The 25,894-nt window shown below is 38.5% G+C and overlaps 2 protein-coding genes across 2 annotated transcripts; one reads left to right on the top strand and one right to left on the bottom strand.

Moving 5' to 3' along the window:
- The first annotated feature begins 56 nt into the window (after positions 1–56).
- Positions 57–8,684, top strand: LOC110060222 (actin-related protein 2/3 complex subunit 1A-A-like). Its single transcript, XM_020766970.2, has 12 exons — positions 57–252; positions 457–542; positions 1,821–1,886; positions 2,273–2,378; positions 3,108–3,177; positions 5,427–5,474; positions 5,852–5,911; positions 6,031–6,140; positions 6,513–6,692; positions 7,331–7,535; positions 7,832–7,922; positions 8,489–8,684. Exons 1-12 carry the CDS (start codon positions 180–182, stop codon positions 8,525–8,527), a joined length of 1,134 nt encoding a protein of 377 aa, XP_020622629.1. The 5' UTR covers positions 57–179; the 3' UTR covers positions 8,528–8,684.
- Positions 8,685–9,243: 559 nt separating this feature from the next.
- LOC110060221 (intraflagellar transport protein 56-like) lies at positions 9,244–25,814 on the bottom strand. Its single transcript, XM_089288975.1, has 22 exons — positions 25,674–25,814; positions 25,372–25,518; positions 22,681–22,773; positions 21,487–21,601; positions 19,937–19,986; positions 19,495–19,557; positions 18,457–18,539; positions 17,991–18,060; positions 17,673–17,710; positions 17,373–17,436; positions 17,123–17,197; positions 16,742–16,822; positions 16,579–16,600; positions 15,770–15,825; positions 15,427–15,480; positions 13,921–13,984; positions 13,330–13,418; positions 11,992–12,075; positions 11,567–11,636; positions 11,022–11,128; positions 10,507–10,640; positions 9,244–9,796 (listed from the first exon to the last, which is right to left on the bottom strand). Exons 1-22 carry the CDS (start codon positions 25,674–25,676, stop codon positions 9,682–9,684), a joined length of 1,677 nt encoding a protein of 558 aa, XP_089145101.1. The 5' UTR covers positions 25,677–25,814; the 3' UTR covers positions 9,244–9,681.
- Positions 25,815–25,894: the final 80 nt, after the last annotated feature.

Consider the following 25,894-nt stretch of genomic DNA (forward strand, 5'->3'; position numbering starts at 1 on the left):
ACATGTTGTCCCCTAACCAATCAACAAAAGCATTACTTTTTACTAAAGCCACGCCTTCATAGGAAGGCGGATGTGTTTTGGGTCGCCATCTTGCTGCGTAGACTGGCCAGAGTCCGTGGCAATAATCGTTGAAAAATATTGCTCTTTAAGTGATAGTTGACTTTTTTTTTGGGCTGGAAATGTCGGGGAAGGAAGTGCACGAGCTCTCCATTCGACCAATTACTTGTTTCAGCTTCAACAAGGACTGTAGCCGTAAGTTTTTTTATTTCCGCTCAGAGCCGATGTAGTGTCCTTTACGGCGATTGCTTACTCGATTTGTTGTTTTCTTGGCAACTTTTTAAATGGTGTAGCTAAACCTTCGTTTTAAAGAAAAGAGTGAGGCTAAGCTATATGATCAGGTTCATTAAAATTATGTTTGAAGCAGTGAAGAGTGAAATGGTGTACTTCCTCTTTCAGAGCTTGCCTTTTCTCCAAATGACAATACAGTGCATATTCACAAGAAGGCGGGAAACAAATGGGAGAAAGGTTTTGTGTTGACTGAGGTGAGCATGGTTTAGTAAAAATTCTTTTTTAATATAATCAGATTGTGAGGGAATTCTCCACTTTTGTGGTAAACCCAGTTAGTGAACCTTTCAAGCTTGACTAACTGCATTTACGAAAAAAGTGGAATGCAAGATAATCCCTGACATAAGAAGTTCTCCTTACAAGTACCATCGTGAACGAATCAAGGTCGATCAGCTGTAAGTGACAGCTGTCTATCTTGATTGCATGTTGGCTGGGTAGGGTGTTTGTAGTTTTCACGCATACATGCATCGAAAGATTCATGTAAATGGTGATTTGTATACTGTGTGTACATGTAAAATAACATTGACGTAATATATCAAACACTTAAGACCACATGTGTTTGACCACATTTCCAAACGCGGAGAAGATAGTTGAAAATACGATGCGCAGCGGAGTATTTTTGACCAACTTCAAGGTGTTCAGAAATGTGGTCAAACACTGTCTTGAGTGTTTGAAATATCTTCCCAATCAAAACTAAAACTAAGGAGAAAATGGAGAAAATTACTAAAGTTGTAAAAATCTATGCTAATTAAGAACAGATATCCAAACACTGTCACAGTCATGATTTCCTTTGTTTAAACTTGATGAATTAATTATGAGTTTGAGAATGGAATATCTTAAACATACAGTTTGTAAGCAGAAATCCTTGGGGTCTGAAAAAGTGTTTGCTTAAGAGATTTAGGAGATTTCTTTCCTGATGACAGGTTAAAAAATGTAATGTTTGTTTGTTACTGAGGTTGTTACTAAGTTTCTGCTTATGGGAACTGTCTACCTACAGTGGTCCATAATGTCCGTATGGAATTGTCTACCTGCCTACAGGGGTCCATATGTCCATATGTAGTTAAGAGTTTCAACTGTATATCTACATGTATATGAAGAAAAAGTTGATTATCAACTTCAAAGTAATAAAGTTAAGTTATCCACTTCTTTTGCAAAATTATTCAGTTAACCCTTGTCACAGCTGTGGTCCTTCCTCAGCTATATGATGATAATATAGTCATTATAATATAGTCATTTAAGTTTTATCAACTTTAAGTTCATAATTATGATGAAACACTTAAATTAAATTTAAGGGTTTCACTCCTTGCCTAATTAGTTATGTGATGTGTGAATTGTAATATCTGGGTACTTAGACTGGTAAATGTACCCTTGTATTCATTCCTTTCACCAATGAGCACATGCAACTTTGCGGCAGACATTCAAAGGTTTTCAAACCATAGTTTTTGTAATGTTAGTGCGATTGTTGTTTTGGTTAGCATGGCCAACGTGTAACAGGGATGGCTTGGGCCCCGAACAGCAACAGGCTGGTCACATGTGGAGCAGTAAGTGAATAATGTACTGAATATCACTGTGTGCATTAAAACATAATATTTTTCCCTCCTTGTTTTCATGTAGTCATTTCCCCTCAATATCTTACCTTGCCTCATCCAATAAGAAAAAAAAACAGTACATGAGATGATTCTTCCTTGTTTATTAGTTTTAGTCAAGACCTTTTTTAACATTTGTTGTCATCTTGAAAATAATATATAAATTAATACTTTTGCAATTCATTCTTGGCAGTAAGAACAACTCCAAGTCATTCTCAGTGATGCAAGTGCATGCATGCACCTTATAATGCATTTTATATGTACATGTCAAAGTTGAAAATTTTTTTCCTTTGTAAACTGGTTTTGTTAATTTTATATGTTTAATGTTTCTCTGTTGCTAGGACAGAAATGCTTATGTTTGGAATCTACAAGATGGCAAGTGGAAGCCAATGCTTGTTATCTTGCGCATCAATCGTGCCGCAACTTATGTCTGCTGGTCTCCAAAAGGTAAGGCCTGAGAATGCAAGGAATTTAAAACAGCAAGTACTTTACTCTTGAGAATAATGAGGGGACTCTGAATGTACATGTATGTAGTACTGTATCAATACTGTTGTTTTCAACTCATATTGTACAGTTTAATTGGGAGAGTTTGTATACTCTGAAAGTGAATCTGTTAGTAGCAAACAATTTAGTGTCAAGGACTTCTTAATGTGCAAGGTTTTGTTTTTTGTGTTTGTTATTAAAATGTTGAAGTTTCTTAACACATGATGTGTAATTGGTAGATCTATTCTTCCTTCAAGTGTAGTCATGTGTATACCTTCCAACTTTTTCCAAGTCGCAGGCTTGGGATTTTTATCCTGGGATTACCAGGATTTTCAAAGATGACCTTTTTCGTTGATTGGTTTAAGTTTATACCTTTTTCAAATGGTGTTAGTTAAGGCTGTAACAAACATAAAGCATTTGTCCATAGACATGGGTCATCATCATCCCTGGTCGTGCCCCGCAGGACACCTAAGGCCATTCAGAAATGCTCTCCACTCATCTTGGTCTCTGGCAGATGCTGTTGGGGCAGCCCATGACTGCAATCCCATCTCCTCCCACTCATAGACATGAGTAGACATGATCAAAGTTGCCAAGCTCTAGGTGTGAGACTCGCACCTACATGTAGGATGTGGGAGTTAGCAGGTATATTGTGTATTCTAATGATTAAAAACAAGTTTTTGGTTTAATCTACAGAGGACAAGTTTGCTGTGGGAAGTAGTGCACGCCTGATTTCAGTGTGCTACTTTGAAAAAGAGAATGACTGGTCAGTATTATTTTCATAGTTCTTAGATGTATACATTAGATGAAGATTGTGTAGCAGACCCTCCCCTTTAGATCTTTTCTTTGCACACAGTTAAAGAGCTATTTGTAACCTACGTGTGAGGTATGATTATTGCAGACTATGTGCAAGAACTGTTTTGAAACAGGGTAAAGAAGGCCTGTTGACTGTATGCCACCCTTATTGGTTTTTCATCTGTATGACTGCAACAATAAATGAAGAGGTCATTGAGAACCTTGCCTTCATTTGAAATGTTTTATCGCATATCATGGAGAGTGTCCTTTGTTTCTTAACATCTGTACTAACATTACTTAACCTTCTCAATGTGGACATTTGGGCGTATTGTTGGCCTCGCGCACGATGTTGGTGTACAAATCAAAATTAGCAAAAATTGGACGAAAATTTGTTTTAGAAATGCTGTAATTCGCAGGTAATTAATTTTTTTCTCTTCAAATGAGCACCATCTTGTAGCGATTTTCATGTAGTTTCCTTCCATCTTAGCTATGTCTCAAAAGCACTTGTGCCTTTCTTGTAAGGAGTCAAAATCACACATACTCTCCATTCTAATCTTCGCAAGTAGCGTAACACTTCGGGCCATATTTTACGCTATTCTTATCGCGCCCATTGCAGGCGCGATTTGCCATTTTTGCCTTTTTGGCAAATTTTGCTTTTTGCCAAAATCGCGCACGTTACTCCTTTTGGTGGTTTTTGCTTTTGCCTTTCGCGCCAGCAAAAACATCGCGCCCTTTTGGCTTTTTGCGTATTTTGCCTTTATTCTGAGTCCAGCAAACTGAGTTGGTTCAATTCTGAATGTAAGCTTCCTTAATCATAATACAGGTTTCGCAAGGCAAAACGTTGCAAATTATTGTTAAAGGAGCTCTTTTGAATCACAAAAATGGAATCACAAAAATGGAGAAAAGCGTTCTCCAGAACACAAACTATAAGAGAACATCACATGCTAGTAAGTTACGCTATATATCGCTATCAGAGTGCTTACCAAGGATTTGGAAACGATGTAACTTTAAACACATGTTTGTCCAATTTTTGTCCAGCCCGGCGATCTTGAGAAAATGACAGAACGAATCATCTTATGTCTTTTTTTATTTCTTTTTACACGCACTAAGCAAGCAAGTTCCCTGCATCTTCTTGTCCATTTCGTGTTCATCGCGGCCATTTTGTTATTTACAACAAGCCCAAATTATGTCCAAATAAGGAAATGGATGGACGAGTTGAGTTAGACTGGGATTGAAAGGTTTCCGCATGAAGAGAAAACAAAACAAAACATTGATGTGTTGGTTGACCTTTATTACGGTGTTGTTCGCCAACTTTGCGGAAGGATCGGCGAGGATAACGTTCAATCTCAACTGAGCATTCGCCTGTGAAAATAGCATCACTAAAAGTATCATAAAAATAATGCTTGCTTCGGCTTTTTGTCAGTACTTTGCACTGCTCGCGTACTCCAGCCTTTATTACGGTGTTGTTCGCCAGCGCTCTAGCGGCAAAAGCGCCACGAGGCAAAATTAGCAAAACGACAAAATGGCAAAAATAGCGCGGGCCTGAAAGGCCAAAAAAATGCGCGATGCCAGAGGCACGATTGGCAAAACGCAAAATTTGCGTGAAGGGCAAAAAAGGACAAAAGTGCTCGAAACGTGCGAACAAAGGCGCGATAAAATGACAAAGTTTTTAAATTAAAAACGTGGTCTCATGCTAGTTTTTTAATCATATTTTTTTGACAGATACAACCACAAATGAAAGAATCCCACCATTTTAAAGCAAAATTTAGGTGCACTTTGGAGACACCTTCTTGAATTGAATTGTTCACACTAAGAAGTTAAAAATTATAATAATGCACTTTCCATTTTGGTCAAAAAATGGGGGAAAAACGGCACTTTTTGCCTAACCTGTTTTTGGAATTTTGTTATTGTTCTTCTAATAAATCTCTTTCAGACGGAAAATATTATTTTGCTTTTCGGGGTGCACATAGATGGAAGTTTAATTCTGCAAAGTTTTACGACCACTGGCTTTAAGAATGACGAGAAATAATAAATCTAGCGTGAGACCGTTTTTGTTATGCAATTGTACACCAACATCGTGCGCGAGGCCTGTTCTTGCATCTAACTGTACTGATTGGGGAAGTATCTAGGTTAAAAACTTTGCATTTTTTATGTGCGTATTTGTAATATTTTATCCTTAATTTTGTGCTGTGACTCTTTCTTTTTTTTTACTGTACCTAGGTGGGTCAGCAAGCATATCAAGAAGCCAATTCGTTCAACTGTGCTGTGGTGAGCTTTATTTCCTTACTTGTGTTCCCTATTGAGAAGGCCATTATTTTTCTGTATTCTGTACAAACAAAGAGGTTTTTCTGCAAGCCTCTTCTCCTCAGAAAACCAACTTTGTCTGCCAAGGCTGCAGCAGAGAATGCCACTCCTGCATATAGCTGATCAGTCAAAATACAGTGCAGCACAAGGCACTGACATTTCTGCAGGGTGCATCTACATTGTCATCAGGGACAGAGCTCTGCCAGCCAGATTATATGAAGAGCTGATAGTAGTCTTGGATGTATGCAGCATGTTGTATATGCTAGAAATCACTATCATGACACAAAAAAGTGAAATAAGTTTCATGTTATTGATTTGTGTAATTATCACTCTTTTCGTAGCCTTGATTGGCATCCCAACAACTTGTTGCTGGCTGCTGGGTCTTCTGACTTCAAGACCAGGTAGGTTTACAAACTGATGTAGCTTGTTAGAATTTCTGTCAAACAGATAGAGAATTGTGTTGATAACTGAACTACAAGAGCTTGCGTCAATGTCTCATTTCTTTCTCAAATGATCACAGGGTTTTCTCAGCCTTCATCAAAGAAGTGGATGGAAAAGCAAACACTGACACTATCTGGGGAAAGAAGTCCAGCTTTGGAAGTTGTTTGAAAGAGTTCTCTAATGGCCGAGGTATAGAGATCACTAGTATAGAGATAACTAGCCCACAAAATAATGATTGCCCTTGCAAATGTTTTTTGAACTTTCCCATTGTTTTTATTACTACATTATGCTACTATGGGAATTCATCAATCTGTGAGAAAAGAGTGTCTTTACACCTGTCAATTATATGGCTCTAAATTCTCAACCCCTGATTACCTCAAGCTGACGCAAAACAGTGAAAAGAACCTGGCATTAATGTTATTTGACCAAAGTGAATGCCACAGGCCAAATGTGAATGTGATTCGACTCACAGGGGGAAAAAATTGTTAAGGCCGCTTGGCCTAGTGTTAGCCCAGGCCAAGCCCTTTTATTGTGCGCTGACAACTTGGTGTGTTTTTGCAGGTGGATGGGTGCACGGTGTTAGTTTCTCTGCCTCAGGGAACAAACTGGCCTGGGTTGGTCATGACTCCAGCATCAGTGTTGTGAATGCTGCCAATGAGTGCAAGGTGGCTACCATCCAAGGAGACTTCTTGCCTTTTGCAGCATGTGTGTGGGTCACAGAAAACAGCATCATCACTGCCGGTAATGATTGCCCTTTTGCTATCGGGGTTATAAAGCAACTTTTAATATCTAGCCACCAACTGGGCTTTCAGATGTTGTTTTAGTCGATTTTGGAGCACTTAGAACTTTTGTTCGGGTCCCAAATTGAAACAGCAATTATATAGTAATGTAGTGAAGCCTTGGAGCCAATGCCTCATAACTCCTGGAGCTTATCCCGGTTTCTGTAGCATGAAGTGGCTTGAACCCAGACTGCTCGCTCCAGGGACAAGCGCACTAACCATGAGGCCACTGCGCCTCCCACTAGTAATACAGTGCTCGTCTGAAATCTGTAATGTAGATGTTACTTATTAAAGCTGATGCATGGTCGTCCATCATCCGGTTTAGTCCTACAGTGGCTGTGTACCTATATGTAAGCTAAAAGCAATTTAACTTATAACTTAAAATCCAACTTTTGCATTGTCTGTGGCATGTTAAGTTCACTTGGATAGATTTCCCAAATTTATGACAATATATTTTCAATGACAGTAACTTTGAAGTTTGGAATCGTGGCCTTTAACAGGTAAGTGCTCATGGTAAATCTCACTGTAGATCTCTACAGCTGTTTGTGCCGATTCTTTCCACAGCCAAGTTATTGTTGACATAAATTTTTGTTATGGCAGGGTATGACTATGTCCCAATACTGTTCAGCCACGATGACAAGGATAGTTTGAGTCTGGGCCAGAAGCTAGATGTTCCTAAGAAGAAGGAAGACTCTGGAGCAGTCAGTGCCATGGCCAAGTTCCGTACTATGGACAAAAGAGCTCAAAGTGCAGATGAAAGTGGTTCTGGCTCTGGGGTGAATACCACTCACCAAAATGCAATCAAGTGAGAAATTCTCCTTCATGTTCCTCTGTTTTCTTTATTCACTCTGGAAGGATTAGGGAAGGGTTGTAACCAGACATCCTCATTCTTATTTAAATAGATTGTAACCATCTGGTACATATTAAGGCAGGTGAGAATTTTGTCACTAGTGGTGAAGAGTCAGTATTTGTATAAGAAACGACTAGTGGTAATGATTATGTGGAAGAGAAGGTAACATGATTCTTTTGGACTCTCTTTTCTTGCATGATCTTTTGATAAGAACAGTTAATTTAAATGATATTGTTCTGTTCTTTTTCCAGTCAAGTGCAGATCTACAGTGGAACTAAAGCGGGTGCCACTAAGTTTGTGACCTCTGGTGTTGATGGGCGTATTGTCATTTGGGATGTCAAGGTAAATTAAGCTGAAAATTTTGGAAGGCTCTCCTGCGACTCCTACTTCAGGCATGGTAGTTTTGATGTTAAGATTCTTGAAGAAATACACGAGGAGCGTTCACCATAGTGACAATCGAGCTACTTTTGAGTAGTCTAAGGTGGAATGAGCACTCCGATCAGGGATATGTCAAGATACTTTGCAATATCTTTGACGGAACCCTGGGCTTAGTCAGTGCAGTCAAGGGATATTTCAGTCCAATATTCAAGCAAGTAACAATATTGTACTGTGACCCTCGGAAACATTTCTGAGATTAACTACAGTTGGACCCTGTTGATTTGAACTCGGTTATTTTGAATTCCCCATTATTTCTAACCCAAAACCATTTCCCTTGGATTTGTCCTTCAGTTATTTGCTATCGGCTATATCGAACTCCCACTAATTTGAAGTATTTTTTGTTTTCCCTGAGAGTTCGAAGTAGCGGGTTCAACCGTATTGTATGGTATCCTTGTTTTTGTTTAATACACTTGTCTGAATGGCCATGTACAGCCCTGTTTATATTTTGTTTGCTCGTTTGTTTGTTGCAGACCTTGGAGTCTTCCATTGCTGGTTTGAGGATCTCTTAAGTAAACAGTTGAAAATTTGTTTCAACTACTCCTGGCGAAAAATGTGCCCTTGTTTTCAGAAGTTCTGTCAGTTTTATTAATAAGTTGCAAAGCGATACTTTACTACATTTAAAATGCAACTGTCATTGATTCAATAAAAGTTTCTTAAATTTTCTAATTCGTTGGCAGCTGTTTGCATGCGCGAAATCCTAGAAAGCATTTTGGGGGAAGTACATCCTCGACCCTGACATTCTCTCCTTTGCCTGGAGAGAGAGTCTGGGATCGAGGTTGGGGGAAGTATTTCTTACGTCAAGTTCAAAGTCAAGGCATCGTAAGTCAACACACGGATCCCACTGACATCCGTTTTCAAAGTTCCCTGATTTTTCCTTATAAAGAAAGATATCAATGTAACTACAAAATGTCAGATATAGTAGCGGCCTCCAGTCTCTTGTTATAGCCGTCCTTTCCGCCCACTTATTCGGGACTGATAAAAAGTTGCCCTCTGCGTCAAAGAAAAACATTGAGATCATGGGGGAGGGGGAAGGGGTTTCGCTCCAATTTGCGCGCGGCCAGAATGCAGAAAAAGCTCCTCGTACGGGAACGCTTGCTATGCAGGCTACACTAGAATGACGAAGCAGAATCGTATTGGTTCAACCTACACCTACGTTAATTCATTTGTTTTGGTGAATGTGATTATACTGCATGTGTACTGCATAAGAAAACCAGTGCCACACACCTTTGAACGTGACAAATACCGTTTAATATTTACAAATTTTATTTGTACAAACATCTGTGTAGTACGTTACTCAGACGGTTCGAGGTCACTGGCTCGCTCTTGCTCTCTACCATTTCACTCACTACCTATCCCAGGGGGGGTTTCATCGATGAACTCGGACCGTCTGGAAAACAAGCTAAAATTTGGCGATCAAGCTGTCATTTAACTTGCTATGTTGCCCCGCAGACCTGGACTGGGTTGTTTAATTAGTTCTTATCGTTACGGGAAAGGGTTCCAACCAAAATGGAACTTAACAGAGAAGTTCTCTTATCTGCGACTACGACTCTGCAACAGGTCTCTGAGCGTTAAAGACAAACGCCATTTGGAAAAGAAAAACACGCGCGTGTAAAATGCAATGCAAGGATATGCTTCAAATGTACATAGGTCAGTTTTGAAGGGATCATGAAACAGGTATTCTGTTCTCCTTTGCCCATTTCTTCATATTGCGGATGATGTACTCGACTTGAGGATTTCCTGTGTTACGAAGAATTTGCAGAACGTCTCTTAACGTCTCCCTGAGAAAAGAATAGAAAAAACTGTCACATCACATTATTTTATCCTAATGCAACCACTCGAATTTCTCGAATTCTCCCAACCCTCTTCGTGTTTAGATGAGGCTATGTAAACACGGAAAAAGTGCTCTATTGCTTTTATAAAATAATTCTCAAAAATACGCGCGAATCTAAAACGTCACAACCGTGTTTACATAAACACACCTATCGACCAATGAGAGCGCGCGTAGTATCTCAGTTATTTTATAATTGTTGTTTGTCTATCTTTGTTAACTTTTATTTTCAAGTTTCCTTCAATTCAAAGGTAATTTTGTACTGGCCAAAAAAACTCAAAATACCGTGAGTGAGCTCCTTTATTTGCTACACCGACTTCAACCTCTGAAGTAAAATGCCCGGAAAAGTGGGGGGTGACGGTAAGAAGTACGCGGGAAATGTCAACGTTTTGATTCTGATAATCAGTACGTCACAAACGCGAAAGTTTTGAAAGTGTTTCATTTAAACAGCGCAAGGTTACTATTTTCTTGTTCTTATTGTCGAACACGCTTCCTTTGGACTGCCCCATACAATATAGGTTTGCCGGGGGATAGGGTATGGTATTTGCGGTTCTCGACCCTCAAACAGGGTCCGGGTTTAAGACCCTTCGCGGCCTACACCTATCCGAAATTTATGGGAGAGCCCCGGGGGCATGAGTGCGGTGATGCGATAAGTCCAACCTTGGCTCGTGACCAGCGATGATTTGCTGAAAGATTCCGACGCAGGCCCCTCTCTTTCCTTCCCAGTACTCCGGGTTAGGGTCCAGTCTCTCCAACACATCAAAGGCTTTAGCAGCATAGTAAAACTGACCCATCTGCGGAAAAAGGACATCAGGTTACGTTTGATACAACGTACTGCACGCATAAGATTTACTAAATTGAAAACAAAACTCTTTAACCCATAGTTGTATAGTAGCAAGAAAAAAAGCTCCCTCTGTTTATCCAAGTTAACGTTTGCTCTCACTGCAATTCTTGAGCGAAGCCATGCGAGATTTGAGATCTCGATGTTTGACCATCTGGTCAAACGCACCCGCTTCTCGTTCTTGTGCACCGCTTCAAAGGGAGCCGCTACGTAGAACGCGATAAGTATTTCCATCCTCAACCGGGATTTTCGTAGAAAATAAATTGGAGAATATTAATCATCGTCACGCTTACTTCTAATTGGCACCTGTCATTTATCGAATCTTACAACTGACCTTATAACAGTCGTTTGCAATAAGCTGCAGCAAACTGAAAGATTCGCCGGATGTCTCCATCTTGAGGTACAGTTCCCATGCCGGCCGGGCTTTATGGCTCATGATGTCTGAAAAATTCACCAGAATTCAGGGCAATAAGTGATCGCGGACAAATAACACTACATAATAGAAGTTGATCAAACATGTGTAAACTAAACGCCCTTTTAAAGGATGGTAGCGGTTAGGATCCCTTTCTAAAGAAAAAACTCAGACATTAATTCAGATTAGAACAGTTACAGAAAAAGATGGAAGAGTTAAGATGGAATAATCTAAGTTCAATCCTCGATTTTCGTTGACCTTGTCCAGGTAGTTTCATTTCGGCCTCACGTGTTGGCTCGATTTCCGCCGCTGGGTCCGGTCTTCGTTTCTCGCCTTCGGGGAAGGAGCGCGACCACCGTTCCCGAACAGCGGCTGGTTATCGAGTCGGCCTCCCGTGTTTGTATTTAAAAATACTACTGACTCCAATACCGAACCACTATGTTGTTATATCACTTTATATCACTTACAGCATCGCGCCAGCCAGCTTAGGTACGTGTAGTCATTCTTAATTTTCTCCGACTGAATCAGCAGAAAAATCTAAGGAAAAACAAAAACAGGGAAACAAATAGCTGCTGAGAGACCAGACTGTTCATGCGCACGGCCTCTCTATTTTTCAACGCACGCGAAGGAAAAAGCGAGCGCTTACCCCCTACCCTGTCAAGTCTCCCGTTTTGCACCGGCGTCCAGTTCTCTCTCGATCCTACCCGCGCGCGAGGAAATAGAGGGCTGTGACAGTCAAGATAGAGACCGACTTTCTCTTGCTATAGTACAACTTATTTCAAGAATAGATTACCTTAACTTTTGCCACGGATTTTCGGGGGAAAATGTATTCCAGGTTGGAGTAAAAAATGAATTATTTAATTACTGTAAACATACTGAAATGATAACCAACCTCCTCAGCTTCTTTGTAATTTCCAACTGCCGCCTTGGCTTGAGCGTAGTTGAAATTAAACGTATCGTCATTGTAAAAGTAACTCTGCCATACAAAAATACAACAGAGACATTTTAAAACTATCGCTCGCAAAAGGTTGAAGTAACGTAGTCAGAAACGCGGGCCATGTGATATGTTCACAAACGGAACACTCGGGCAGCGTGCACACTAGGCCGGAGAAATTTGAAAACGCAGCTTTATTTCTCCGGTTAGGCCTACCGTCCACACTAATCCGTCACGGAAACGGAGCTTTTCAAAAACGCTCTTCAAACTGGAGGAATTTGGAAATGCCAGCTTTTCGTTTTCGTGTGGACGGAAAACGTTTTGAAAACGATGCTTTTCGAAAACGATGAAGTCACGACTTCCATGGCCAAGTTTTCCTCAAACACAAATCCAAAATGACCGGTGGATGTTGCGTTTTCAAATTCTTCGGGCGTACTGTGGACGAGGCCTCATTCTAGTCGCGAAACCATAGATCACAGACTAAAATGCATTGTCTATACCAAAACCAAAGTAATCACTAGCCTATCACAGAGGACGCAGAAAATCCAGTGAACCAACCAAAACTCGAATTACATGTAGCTTACACAAAGCGCGGGGAAACGTGTGCGAACGAGTTGCGATTGGTTTTGGCTTGACTCCTGATTGGACGAGAAAGCGGGCGCGAGTTTTTTTTACGCCAATCGTGTTACGTAGTGATGTAAAACGAATTACTTTTCGACACTCAGATGAAAACCACTCCAACAAAATGAAGAACAGAACGTTCCAAGCTGTTCCGTCGACCGTTCTCTTACAGTGTGTTTCACATAACTTTGCAAAGTTTTGACAAACAGTTTCGAAAGTTCGTTGAAATTTCCGAAGTTTGAAACGCGAACTTCGAATTCGTTAGGAACTTCGTTAGTCTGGGAGCATCTGTATCACCATGGGAATTTTGTGAAGTAAACGAGCTTCGGAAAACTTTAAACAACAGTTTTGTAAAACGAACTGTAACGTTATAGAAATAATTTGAGTCCAAAATAACACACATTCTCCACCGACGGCGCCTTAACATAACGATCACAAGGAGTAACTGCGATCCGCGAGAATCGCGTGGATGTCGGTGGTGATTCCCTTACCACGCGACTCGCGCGACTCTCGCCCACATAACTCTCGCAACTCTCGCCCAAGCGACTCTTGTGACTTTGCGACTCCTTGCTCGAGAATTAAGCGCCCGGCCGCTACCATTTGGGAGGAAAAAAGAGAGACTTAAAAAAGAAGACACAGTCCTCACTTGAACCAATGGCCTCCTATGACTCTTACCTTAATGGAGTTAAGGTAAATAAGAACATCTTCAAATTGTTTCAAGAGAAAAAAACAAGATGCCATGCACTGTCTTCCTGGGATGGTATCTATGATGAAATATACCAGCACGCAATTATCGACAATCACTCAAAACTTAAGGAGGCGCGATGGCCTCATAGTTAGTGCGCTCGTCTCCGGATCGAGCGGTCCGGGTTCAAGTCATGGCCGGTGGCATTGTGTTGTGTTCTCGGGCAAGACACTGAACTCTCACAGTGCCTTTCTCCACCCATGGTACTGGCGAACATGGGCTAGCATCCCACCCAGGGATGAGTAGAAATATTCCTAGTCACTTCATACTGCAGAGTGCCGGCCTGATGGGCCACTTGGCTCGTATGAAGCCTTGACCTTTTTTTGACCACACTTACTGTAGAAAACGAGTACACTATTAGTCTATAGCTAATCAACACGCCAAAATAGAGAAAATCTTACTTGACATAGCAAAATCTATAATCCACTAGGCAACTGCTCATCGCAGCAAGGAAAACATCCTGCAGAAGGGCAATTGCTAGAAACTAACAAAAAGCAAAAACGGGCTACAAAAAAACTAACCACACTCGCTGGCTGATCCTCCCACCAGCTGGAAGTACTGTTGAGCGATCTTTAAGTGTTCTCTCTAAAACAATAAAACAAAATAAGGTTTGTGATTATACAGCTGCATGCTGGTGGAATTACTTTCAGCACTGAATACTTCATGAGAATGGCTCAGAGTGTCATCATCACTTGTGGTATTTCTAGGATGATGGCCATCTAGTAAACTTCCTCACAATCAATAAATTTATCCAATATGTATTAGAAAATAGCCCAACGAAAATACGCGCGCTGATTGGTTTAAAATCGTGTTTCTATCAAGGTGGCTCCCGATAGTTTTATGATTGACGCGCGCATGAGACGAAAGCTCAAGTTTATCTGCGCACGCTCAAGGAAAACGTCAGTGTTTTTCGGTTTTTATTACGTCAACATGGGCACAAAAAGCAAAACTGACAGTGAATTTTCTCGCGTTTCCTTCGGTGAATTATTTTTAAATTTGGCTCAGTTGTAACTACATACAATGCCTATAAAATACCCTATTATTGTTAAAATCTGTCAGAGCTAATCTAACATATTTAGACAGCTGATTTAGAAGAATGACAAATTACAGGATAAAATTATTGGAAAAACCGTCTGAACAACCTTGACTTTTTACCAATTTAAAATATCAGGCAATATCATTTCCATGATGTGGCAAAGTATGAAAAAATTTCAGCGAGGGAAAGTATAAATATTAAGGAGTTTAGGCCAAAATGAGGAACATATCTGCCTGTCATTAGATGAGATGTTGCCATGGTAACAGCCTTAATCCAAAAACTGACAACCAAAAAAATAAGCCTTATTTTAACAGTATGCATACTGGTAAATCTCTACAGAGAAAACTTTAAGAGAAATTAACTAAGTTTCCTCTTCTAACTCGTGCTCTATGGGGAGGGTGTTCTTAAATACTCTAGGGAGCCACCTTAAACAAATCGATTATAAGCTTGAGATTTCAATGCATGATCGTCAACTATCATGCGATAGAAATCTCAAGCTCATAATGTAATTGTTTAATGGAAACACTTGTGAAAGTTTGGGATAACGAGAGCCAACAGGCGAGTGTTTCCCCAACTCGATAGAAAGACAGTGGGTGCTTACCATTTACAGAAACCATCTGGTTGGAAATTTCAGGCAAAAACATTAAACAGTTGAATGCGAAGTTGTGGGAGAGGGAATCGCTATAAACTGTATCCACATCAGCTAGAGAGACTTAAAAGAGTAGAAAAATAGCATCACCTCAAATCACAGCCCATATTTTCTGAAGCTTCCCAAACGGAATGGCGTGAACCATTTGAATTTCCAGTTTTCCCATGTAAATGGTAAGTACCCAGTATACGTTTTCTATTTCTGAAATGTGACTGCACAGAAACCTTGGAAGTTTGAAAGGAAGGAACTAAGCATACGTCAAGCAGTCTAATCAATCAATCCAGATGCATCACACAAAACGCAATAAAATCAGTTCAACAAGACTTGCATGAGGCAACTTACAGAGCCCTGTTCCTGTCCCAAAGCTGCATTGACCACACCCTTAAGAATGTATTCCTGCAATGTAAGGGAATAACGTGTATTACTAAGACAACTGTCTACAAACCCTTAGAGTTAAAATAATGACAACCAGTATCAGTCAATGCCAGATCCAGAGGTACTTGAGACAAGAAGGGTTGGCAAGTGAAGACACGGCCTTTGTTGTCTGAAAAATGAGGAACATATCAAAGGCGAGGCCAAAGTTGTGGGGTAGCCCTTCTTGTAGAACTTCCAATGTATACAGTTAATTTATCTTCCTAAGAAAAGCACTACTCAAGCTTGATCATAAATGATGATCAATGGTTACCTGAGGAGTTGTTGGTTCCAGATCTTTGATAAGATTGTAGGCTTCCACAACATCATCTGATAAAACAAGAAATTCAATAAGTCATGATTTAATAAAAACATAAGTGTTCTGTGTGTTCTGCCTTCTATAACTTTCTTCAGAAAAGCAGAGATAGTCTTAAAAGACCCTCCTGTGAGTAAACAGCTTAGTGCTCTTTAACAATCAAACTAATCCCTGGTTGTACAAAAAATGTTAATCGTAATCATTAATTTACTTCAAACCACCAATATAATTTATTTGACCTTGCTCATGAGCAAGATGACTCTTGAAAACCAGGTAACAAGATTTGACACTTTTTGCATGAGGAAGAAGATAATGGACCTTTCTACCAATGTCATGCTTTAACAATTTTTTAATTCAAACAAAAAAAGCCTCACCGCTTGATTTATCATGCTGAATTGAGTAAACATTTATGTGAAGTTTCAAGAGAATTTGTTGCAAACTCATGAAAATATGGGACCCCAAACTTGCTCATTTTTACAAAGAATATATGCCGGGGGCAACGCAATACATTTCTTTGTAAAAATTGGCAAGTTTGGGGTCACATGTTTTCACGAGTTTGCAACAGATTTTTATGAAACTTCACATATTTTCTAAATTCGGCATGATAAATTGATCTATGGAGCTGCTTTTTTTGGTTATATGAAAGCTATAAATAATTATTGATAGTGTGCAACATTGGTAAAAAGGTCCATTGTTATTATCATTATGAATCATATTACTATTATTTAACCAGACATGAGCAAAATTTATCATATCAGATTCCATACCTTGTCTCAAGTAATAAATAACCTGCAAATTGAAACAAAAACTGGTTTAATCAATTTAATTTACTAATATCAACAGTCTTTAATAATTTGAACTTAACAATTTTTGCATAATTTGAATAAACTTGCTGTCAGATGATGCACTTGGGAGTTATCAAGTACTTACCAGATTAAGGCGGGCTTCTGGAATAACATCAACCAGAGGTGGTAAAACTTGTAAGGCTCCCTCACCTCCTCTAAACACCACCTAACGGAACAGAAAACAGCATAATCAGTCACTAAATAATAAGACACATCGTGTCATCCAACATAATTCGTAAATCAATCATATACATATGACATGTACATGTGTGGCCATTGTATATCATTCGTTTACACAATGAAGCAGAAGTAAATCAAAAGCCATTACATGCAGTTGGCCAGACAGTTGGGTAAACTGGTTAAGGTCACTCTTCAAAGACTTTGATTATACTGTATGTGTACATCATGACATTTTATTAGTTAAAGACATTTCCCACGACAGAGAAAAGTGTTTGACATTGCTCACCAGATTGTGTTTGATGAGATCATTGGCAAAACTGAAAGAAGGACTTGCTGTCTCCTGTAGTGTCTTCAGCTCTGCCTGAGAAAGAAACAAAAGAAGCCAAAAAGTTAAAGTGCTTCTAACTAATATAATATCAAGACACATGGTTGGACAGACAAGCAAATAGACAGGACAGACAGACAGACAGACAGACAGACAGAGAGACAGACAGACAAATAGACAGAACAGACAGACAGACAGAGGCAAATCTCACCTCAGCTGCTTTCCCATTATACAGTCTAAAGTGGTTGCAAGCTTTCAAGTTTACAGCAATTGCACTATCATAAAAAGAAAACACAGTTCAGTCAAAATAGCTGTATGTAATTAAAACTTATAAAAAAATTGAAAACAAGGAAATCAAGAGGCATTTCAATCATGTTTTTTTGTTATTATCATAACATGTGAAACTCACCATCACTATTAATATGAAATACCAATACTGTATCTTAACTCTTTTGAAACTCAACTCAAATTAAAGTTCAACACCACAACTATTACTAAGTTAAACAGTTACCTGTCAGGATAATGTTGCAGATAAACTGCTAAGACTTCCTGTATGAAAATATCAAATAAAAATTTGCATTACAAAATCACATGACATTACTTGTGCATGTATTGGTAATAAAAGTAAATCATATGTTGTTATTGTAGGTAAAAATTCTTTTTTTTTTTCCAATGAAAAATAAAACTGACCACATCTCGTTTTCACTGCAATTTGATTTACACACCTTTGTGCTATCACAATCCAAAAATACCTGCACCACCTTGAGTTATATTTATTGGTACAAGATTTGACTCAGAGAAGAACAAAAAAATTAAATTAAATACTTGCCTGGGAGACATCATAATAGTCCAGCTTGTAGTAGCACAGTGCAACATACACATTTAAAGCCAGGTAATCCCTAATGACAATGACAATGGTCACAACAAAACAGTGAATGACAGTGGACTTTGATGTAATACAACTAGTTCATTGTAATAGTTACTGTAGTTTTTCAACAAATTCACCACCAGAAGACTTGATCGCTTAATATAACCTCAAGGTGATAAATTAACAGTTTTGCACAAATGGAGTCAGCTTGTGTAAATAAGGTTATTTTTTTTGGTCTGTGTAAGATATTAAAATTTGCATTTGATAAATTGGTGACAAGATGATGCCAAAATGTCATGTATGTATACTTGTCTAACATTAATTTAATACTTTCTTAATATTTTATTTTACTATTCTTTTTTAAACCACATACAGTTTATAACTCACACACTATTGATACTAAATAAATACTACATGTACACTGTACCTGTTGTCAAGAAGAATCCTCTTGTAGATGTCAATAGCTTCTTGGTAATGACTTCTCAGGTAGTGAATAGATGCCAAGCTCAACTATCCAAATCCAAAGAATTATTAAATCATTAATGGTACAACTGTTACATAGAATCAGCAATCAATTCATTTCAAGACCCTATTAAGTTATTTCATAAATACTGAGAATCAAAAGTAGTGGCAAATTGTCAATAAACAACAAGAATTGTGTTGAAATTCCATCTGTGAAATATCGACTTTCAAAATCGCAACATAAAACAGTAGAAATTCAGACAGGGAATAATTGAATAATCCCCCCTGAAAGGACTATACTAAGCTAAGAGGCATTAACTGGCTAAAATCACCTAAAATCAGCACAGTAGACAAATATCACAGCAAGTAACACACCGTACCTCACGCATTTTTGGTTCAAATTTTTTTTAGTATTCCTGGTTCCCTAAACAAATCATAGATAATTACCATACCCCCATACAAACTCTGATGTTATTACTACAGTGTATCATGTCTGTTGACTGGCAGTTTGAGCTTGGGCTGCCTGTGCTTATGTTGTAATTAGCAGTTTAAAATGTTTCTGGGTCTGAACAAAAGGCTGATCAAGATTCCACAATAAATATCAGTAAATATTCATAAACAAAGTTCAGACTGAAACTAGTCAATCAAACATTCAAATATTGTACTTTGAATGAAAAGATTGTTTTGTTGACCAAGACTAGCAATTGTAGTCTATCCACAGGTCTACAATTGGTTTTTCTGTGAGTTATTTTCCTTTGATTGTGCAAGAGCGACTATGAAGTCTTTCCTCAGGCCTACCCCATTGTGTTTTGGCTTGTCCATATCCCTCAAGGTTAATATTTTGCTTGCAATCTCAACAAACTCAAGAAAACATATAGTGGTAGAGGGTCTGTGGATAGACTACCAGTAGATAATTGCAACAGTTTAAATACATGTAACCAGGACACAGTTAACAATCTATTAAATACTTTTAATAACTATTTAAATTAAATTAATCACATACCTGGTCCTCGATAATATCCTGAAGGGCCTGATGATGGGTCATGAGCCTCTTCTCATCATTAAACTGTGGATCAGTTCACAATTCATGCATGAGTAACAATCTTAATCTGTTGACTACTGATTACACATTATTGCATCTATGCCAACTCTCCTGGATACAGACCGAACTTCCTACTCTCCTGTACAGGTCACCAATTCACCCAGATATGAAGGAAAGTGCTAAAATTACATTTTCAGACTATTTTTGCAGATTTTTAGCATTTTCTAGGGAAAACTGTTTGTTTGTTTGTTTGTTTTTTTTGGGGGGGGGGGGGGGGTCAAGAGAAGGTAAAATTGGATTTTGATTTTCTTAGGTCAGCATCTCTAACAATGATATTCAGACACTAAACAACATCTTCAATCATGTTCTTAGAAGTTAAATACTGGTTTTCCAGATCTAATACCTTGTGGGAAAGGTGAAACAGCAATCTGTTTTGAAGTCTGCTCTTTGGACCTGATCAAAACAAGTTTTTGTGTCATCAACTTTGTTAGTAATTTATTAAATAAATATAATTAATACTTGCTATTATTATATGGCTCAGTCTCACAAGGACTGGGAACTACCAAATTCACAAATTTGATTGGCTGAAATTGATATTAAAAGCGGTCTAGATTTTTCCATCTAGACTGGCATCTGGACTGTTAATGTTTTGCAGTGAAAAAGTTGCAAACTAAAATGCAAAATCACTGACTATTTTCATCTAACAATATTTATTTATGGAAGTGCCAAAAAGCCTGATGAGAAAAAAAAAGTAAAGAGGACGAGCAAACTTTGGCGGAATTAAATTGAGCTCATTGCCGTTCACATGAAAATGTCAGTTAGTAGGTACAAACCAGTTACATTAAACGAATTAAATTGTTCTTGTTTGCGCCATATAAAAAACATCTTATTAACTGAGCTTAGTTGGCCGATATGGGAGCTAAATAATATTAAACACCTAAGCCATGACAAATCCACAAATTAAGGGAAAGTACAAGCATATAGTAGATCTTTAAGGGATACTACCTTAGTTATTAGATTTAGGGGAAACTATGTCTTCAGCAATGGGACAATCTTCATTTAAGCATGCTGCTGCAAAGGACTGGAATGATCTTCCCAAAGAGTTAAGGGAACTCAGCACTGTTTTTAGCTTTAAAAATAAGGTTTTTAGTAAGTATTTTTAAGATGTAGATCTCAAGGAACATAACTGTACTGCTTGTTAGCAGGTGTACATATATTTCTGATTTTTAATATTATTCTGATATTATTGTGTGAAATTATGTATTTTTAGATTGATATATTTTATATTGCTTATCACCAGTTTATACCAGCTGCTCTCTTAGTTCAGCTGATCGGTTGTTGTTGTTGTTTTTTTTTATGAGGATAAATAAAGATTTTTATGTTATTTTATCATTATTATAGTATCCCAGGCTGCACTGGCATACAGTTGTATTGATGTCCCAAAACAATGAACTGGTGCCAGCCATGTTGGCGTCCTAAACCAATCATGAGGCAGTTGAACTATTTTTAATGTTAGTTAACACTTCCTTTTGTTAAGACTGGGAGCAGTCTCTCTTTTGCTCGCAAATCCGTGGGGAAGAATGTAACGAAGAACACAAAACAACATTGAGCGTGCGAGCATCACATGCGTACACGCTCGCAGTCACGCTCACACGTTCACTTGATTTGCGTTCTTCCCCACAGATTTTCGAGCGAAAGAGAGACTGCTCGCAGTCTACCTTTTGTTCCAATAAATTTGCAAGGCTGCTGGCCAGATGAGTGAAAAATTGCTAGACAGTAAGTGTTAAACATTTTAAATTATTAGAAAGGCCGTTAGAAATAGTTATTCTTTTTACCTTAGTACATGTAGTAGTACGTAATTAATATTAACCTTTCAAAAAATATAAACCAAAGGATGTTCAGTGCTCACCACTTGCCCTTGCATAACCTGCTACATGCAGTTTGGAGACTCACCTTTCAAAGCCATCTCATCACCCTCCTTGTACATTCCAAGGAAAAAATAACAGCAAGCCAAATTAACCCAAACATCTGGATGGCAAGCTTCACTTTTGGTCAGTGCCAAGTATTCCTAAAAAATGTCAGTAGTAACAAAAATTTGACAAGTTGATGACAGGAGAAAAATAACTTGTTATTTAGTCATGAGACATTTTCCAATATCTACTTGGTAGGTAAGGTAGGTTAAGTCTACATACGAGCCAAATGGCCCATTAGGCTGGAGCTTATCATGGTTTCAGTGGCATGAAGCGACTAAGAGTGTTTCTACTCCCCCCTGGATGGGATGCTAGTCCATCGCAGGGTTACTCCCAGCATTAAATTCGCCAGTACCCATTTATACTCCTGGGTGGAGAGAGGCACTGTCAGAATAAAGTGTCTTGCCCAAGAACACAACACAATGTCCCCAGCCAGGGCTTGAACCCTGAACATTCACTCCAGAGTTGAGCGCACTAACCATGGGGCCACCGTGCCGTCAACTGTCCAGATGTTAGATTGCATGGGAGGTCTGTTACGTTTCATACAATATATCTTTTTTTTCTTTTCATACAATGTATCTTTTATGACAAGTTCATGGTTTCCAAAAACTAGCATAGACAGAAAATGTCACCTTCATAATATATGGAAGTCAGATGGTTTCTATTTACCACCTCACTTGCTTTTTGTCCAAGGTGAAATAACTTTGACACTGCATACTCCAACACACGTGTGACACTGTACAGTTGTTGCTTTGTATTTTGATCCTTTCAGATGTTGCTCGATTTAATTTTATAGGGAACAAAGGTGATGATGATAATGACAAGGTGATGACATGGGGAGGAGATCAAAAAGCATGGACCTTTTTTCCAAAGAAGTCTACAGACGTTTAATTTCGCTCCAAGCTCACATTGCTTATGTGCTCAAAGGAAAATAACTTGTACCAAAAAATATACATGTACGTCTCAGTATGGACAGACTATTCAAGTACATGTAAGTTCTGCATCATTGTTCAATGGTGTGGCACTAAAAATCTGTATGGTGGAACTATATCATATGGTATTCTTCAGTCTAGTGTACATGTATGTTGTAAAACATCATGTGCAGCAGTAAAATGCTGTAGGAAATCTGTTCTTTGGCTCTGTGCATGACAAGCAACCACACTTCATTACAATTTACCTCCATGCTTTTCTTGTAATCTCCCAAATGAAATGCTGTGTAAGCAATCCAAAGATTTGTCTCCTCACTTGCCTTTCCAGAATTTCGATTAAACTGAAACAAAGAAGTTCACTTCATCTGTTCAAACACAGGGTGTATAAGAGACAGAGAGATCGTCGCAAAGAAAAGCAGATTGCAATCCAAACCTAAGCAAGTTTCAAATTGCCAGAGATCCAAAGAATGCATGTATTTTAATTTGCTCTAACTCTGCCTGAATGGGTGACTTAACTCTTCCCTGTCCGGCTCTATAAATTTCAATACTTCAGGATTGATGACTAAAAAAATTCTAAAAAAATCGGATTATTATCGTTTCCCCTGAAATTTGGAGACATAAAACTAGAGATAATTACCTAAGCACATGGCTAGTTTCACGTGGAATGCTTCAATGTGGCTTACATGACGACATTGCGAAATCACCCAATTTTAAGTCAAAATGGCGGCGTTTTGTTGAGCGAGCAATGTCCATGATTTCAACGTCCTGAAGATGTTTTCGGAAGCGGACAACATTCCTAAAGGTATTTGAAGTAAATACGAATGTAATTTTACGGTTAGCAAGAAATTAGAAGCGAAAATTTTAGGTAAGTGAGCTTGCATGACCTTCGCCATGTGCTACTCAAATCCACGCATGTTGTTCAAATGCGACTAAATTCCCTTCGGACCGCCGTTTTTCCGTTTGCAATCTCAAATAATTCTTGAATTATGTGTCTTGAATCGTTTTTGGGATCGTAGAGCTCAGGAACTTTGGAAAAAAGCTTCGTTTTGTTGAGTAAACACACTTTTCGAAAAGACACGTAACTCGATTCGAGTTAATATTCAACTGGCTGTTGCCATGGTGACGGAAATGCGAGATTTTTAATTAGATAAAAAAAAATATTCTAAAAAATTTCGGTTTCGATGGTTTTTCGCTCTGTTTTCGGGATATGTTTGCTGATAAATTAAGGAAATTAGTTATTTCTACATCAAATTTGACCAGTGGAGTGCAAATACATTTTTTAAATATTTTTTTACATTTTTTCCTTTTTTTTTGTGAAGTTTGATTTCTTTAAATTGTTTAAAAATTACTACTAGCTTCCATGAAGGAAAACTTTTTTTTTCAAGAGAGTATTTTTTATGCTCTTTTAAATGAGATATAGTAGATTATTCTCCTGTAAATATTTGCTGAGATATTAATGAATAACCTTATGACCTTTTCCACGCCCATTTTCTTAGGTAGACGAAAATGAGTTAAGTCTATCACATTATACCCCTCCCCCCGTCCTGGATAAAAAAAACATTGTCGCTACCTATTTGCACACCTGGAGAGAGGCACTGGAAGAGTAAAATTAATTACATGTATCTTGTCCAAGAACACAAATATGCAATAGCCCATTGCAAAAATGTGAGAGGACTAGGAAAGAGTATGGCTGTTTTCCGTTTGTTTGAAAAAACTAAGATATTCAAATGAAAGATCAACTAAATTTGAGAGTCTTAAGCAAGAATAGAAGTATTTGGAGGAGGAAAAGGGCAAAATAATAGCTCTTCAAATATCACCTAAAATAGAGAGTTTTTATGGATTGGGTAGACAGGCCACAAAATTGTAAGGGTTTGTATGGAATTTTGCAACTTTTGCAAGGCTCCCATTTAGACAATTTTCCACTAAAAACTCTCAAACTTGACTGGGTAGCTTTTCATTCAGTAACACTTCAGTTGAAATGTTTAGATTTTCAATCTAATCAATATAACACACTCATCCCAGTCCTCTCACGTTTTTCCAATGGGCTATGACCCAGCCAGGGCCGGGCCTGATTAAGCTAATAAAGGATTAGTGTGAATTTTGATTTCTGTTCTGCAAATGTCTCAGTGAGGTTTTCTGGTTATATTGCCTATTCTTCAGTTTTGGGATTGAATAATCTCAAACTATACAAAACATGAGCAGTGAAAGACATTTCCATAATATATAAAGTAACACATCAGATTACTTTAAACCCTTGGTTAGCTTTAACCAGTTTTCAAACAACCTGGCCCTGGGCTCAAACCCAAACCCCTCAATCTCAAGTCCAGCATGTCAACCATCACTGATCATATCAGACCACTAATCTACATATATGCAATTCCCCCACTAGCTGTTTACTAAAACGAGGCAAAGATCTTGTTACCTTTATATTTAAGAAATAGAAAACTTGTACAGTACCATGTTTCTATCGAGTTTTAGCATAAATCCACTAGCGTTCTATCAAGAATGCTGTTCACTGATTGACTATACTACTCACTACCTATTCTGGTTGTAGATGGTAAGTAGCGTAGCATTCTGCGCTTGTTAACAAAATGACGGCCACTACTTTGCATTTTCGAAGTGTCTGTGAGGAGGATTTAAATAACATTTTGAAAGACTAGTAGATTTATACTAAAACAGTTAGATTATTCGCTCTCGATTTCTATGCATGATAGTTGGCTCGGGCTGTGCCCTCACCAAATATCAAGCGATAGAAATCTCCAGCTCATAATCTAATTGTAATAGATACACAATCCTAAACCAACCAGTATACATATTTTCTTTGAGCTATTTTCCAAAATAGATTGCAACTCCCCTAAAAAAACCCAACCACCCTTCCCCTGGCCCAGGTAATAGAAACACCATTTACCTTGTAACACAAGGATAACAACTGACAATACCTCTAACAAAGTGCTCGCTCCGGTATAGTCCCTCATCTGCAAGAAATCGTCCAGTTTGGGTAATTTCCTTTTCTTTTTCGAGTCCTTAGCGGATGACACTGTATTTCCTGAGCCGGGGCCTACGGCCGGCTTCTTCCTTGAAAGCATCTGTAAGATTCCACCAAAACAGGATCATGAACCATAAAAGCGAGATTTTTGAAACCGCACAGGTTTGGATTGTTGACTGTACGAGTTCAATCAATTATTTTGTTGTCGGTTGCCATACAACAAACTGCGTTTCCACCAAAAAAAGAAGGTCTTACCATTTTGTCGACGGAATTTCTTGAACAGAGAACAACCTGATACGTTTGTTTTTCAGCAAACTGACTTTTACTTTGGACAGGCCGTTGTAAAAGGATTTTTTAACTGGAACATTTCGTTTGATGTTTGGTCGCTACGGCCGCCATTTTGCCCACTCTTACACACAGCCTCAAGATCATGCGGCAAAATATTCACTCTCTATGGTGAGGTGGGGAAGTTGACA

This window comes from Orbicella faveolata, unplaced genomic scaffold, assembly GCF_042242905.1.
Source record: "Orbicella faveolata isolate gen_17 unplaced genomic scaffold, um_ofav_v1 contig_2, whole genome shotgun sequence".
Classification (NCBI taxonomy): Eukaryota; Metazoa; Cnidaria; class Anthozoa; order Scleractinia; family Merulinidae; genus Orbicella; species Orbicella faveolata.

Bases quoted from the DNA above. Each gene is read 5' to 3' on its own strand.
- LOC110060222 (XM_020766970.2), top strand. From the start codon at position 180: ATGTCGGGGAAGGAAGTGCACGAGCTCTCCATTCGACCAATTACTTGT. The intron at 543-1,820 runs GTGAGCATGGTT...TGTTTTGGTTAG, and splicing joins AAGGTTTTGTGTTGACTGAG to CATGGCCAACGTGTAACAGG. The intron at 6,693-7,330 runs GTAATGATTGCC...TTGTTATGGCAG, and splicing joins AAACAGCATCATCACTGCCG to GGTATGACTATGTCCCAATA.
- LOC110060221 (XM_089288975.1), bottom strand. The intron at 13,419-13,920 runs GTTAGTTTTTTT...ATTTCATCATAG, and splicing joins AGGATCAGCCAGCGAGTGTG to ATACCATCCCAGGAAGACAG. The intron at 12,076-13,329 runs GTAAGAGTCATA...TTTGTATGGCAG, and splicing joins TTTACCTTAACTCCATTAAG to AGTTACTTTTACAATGACGA.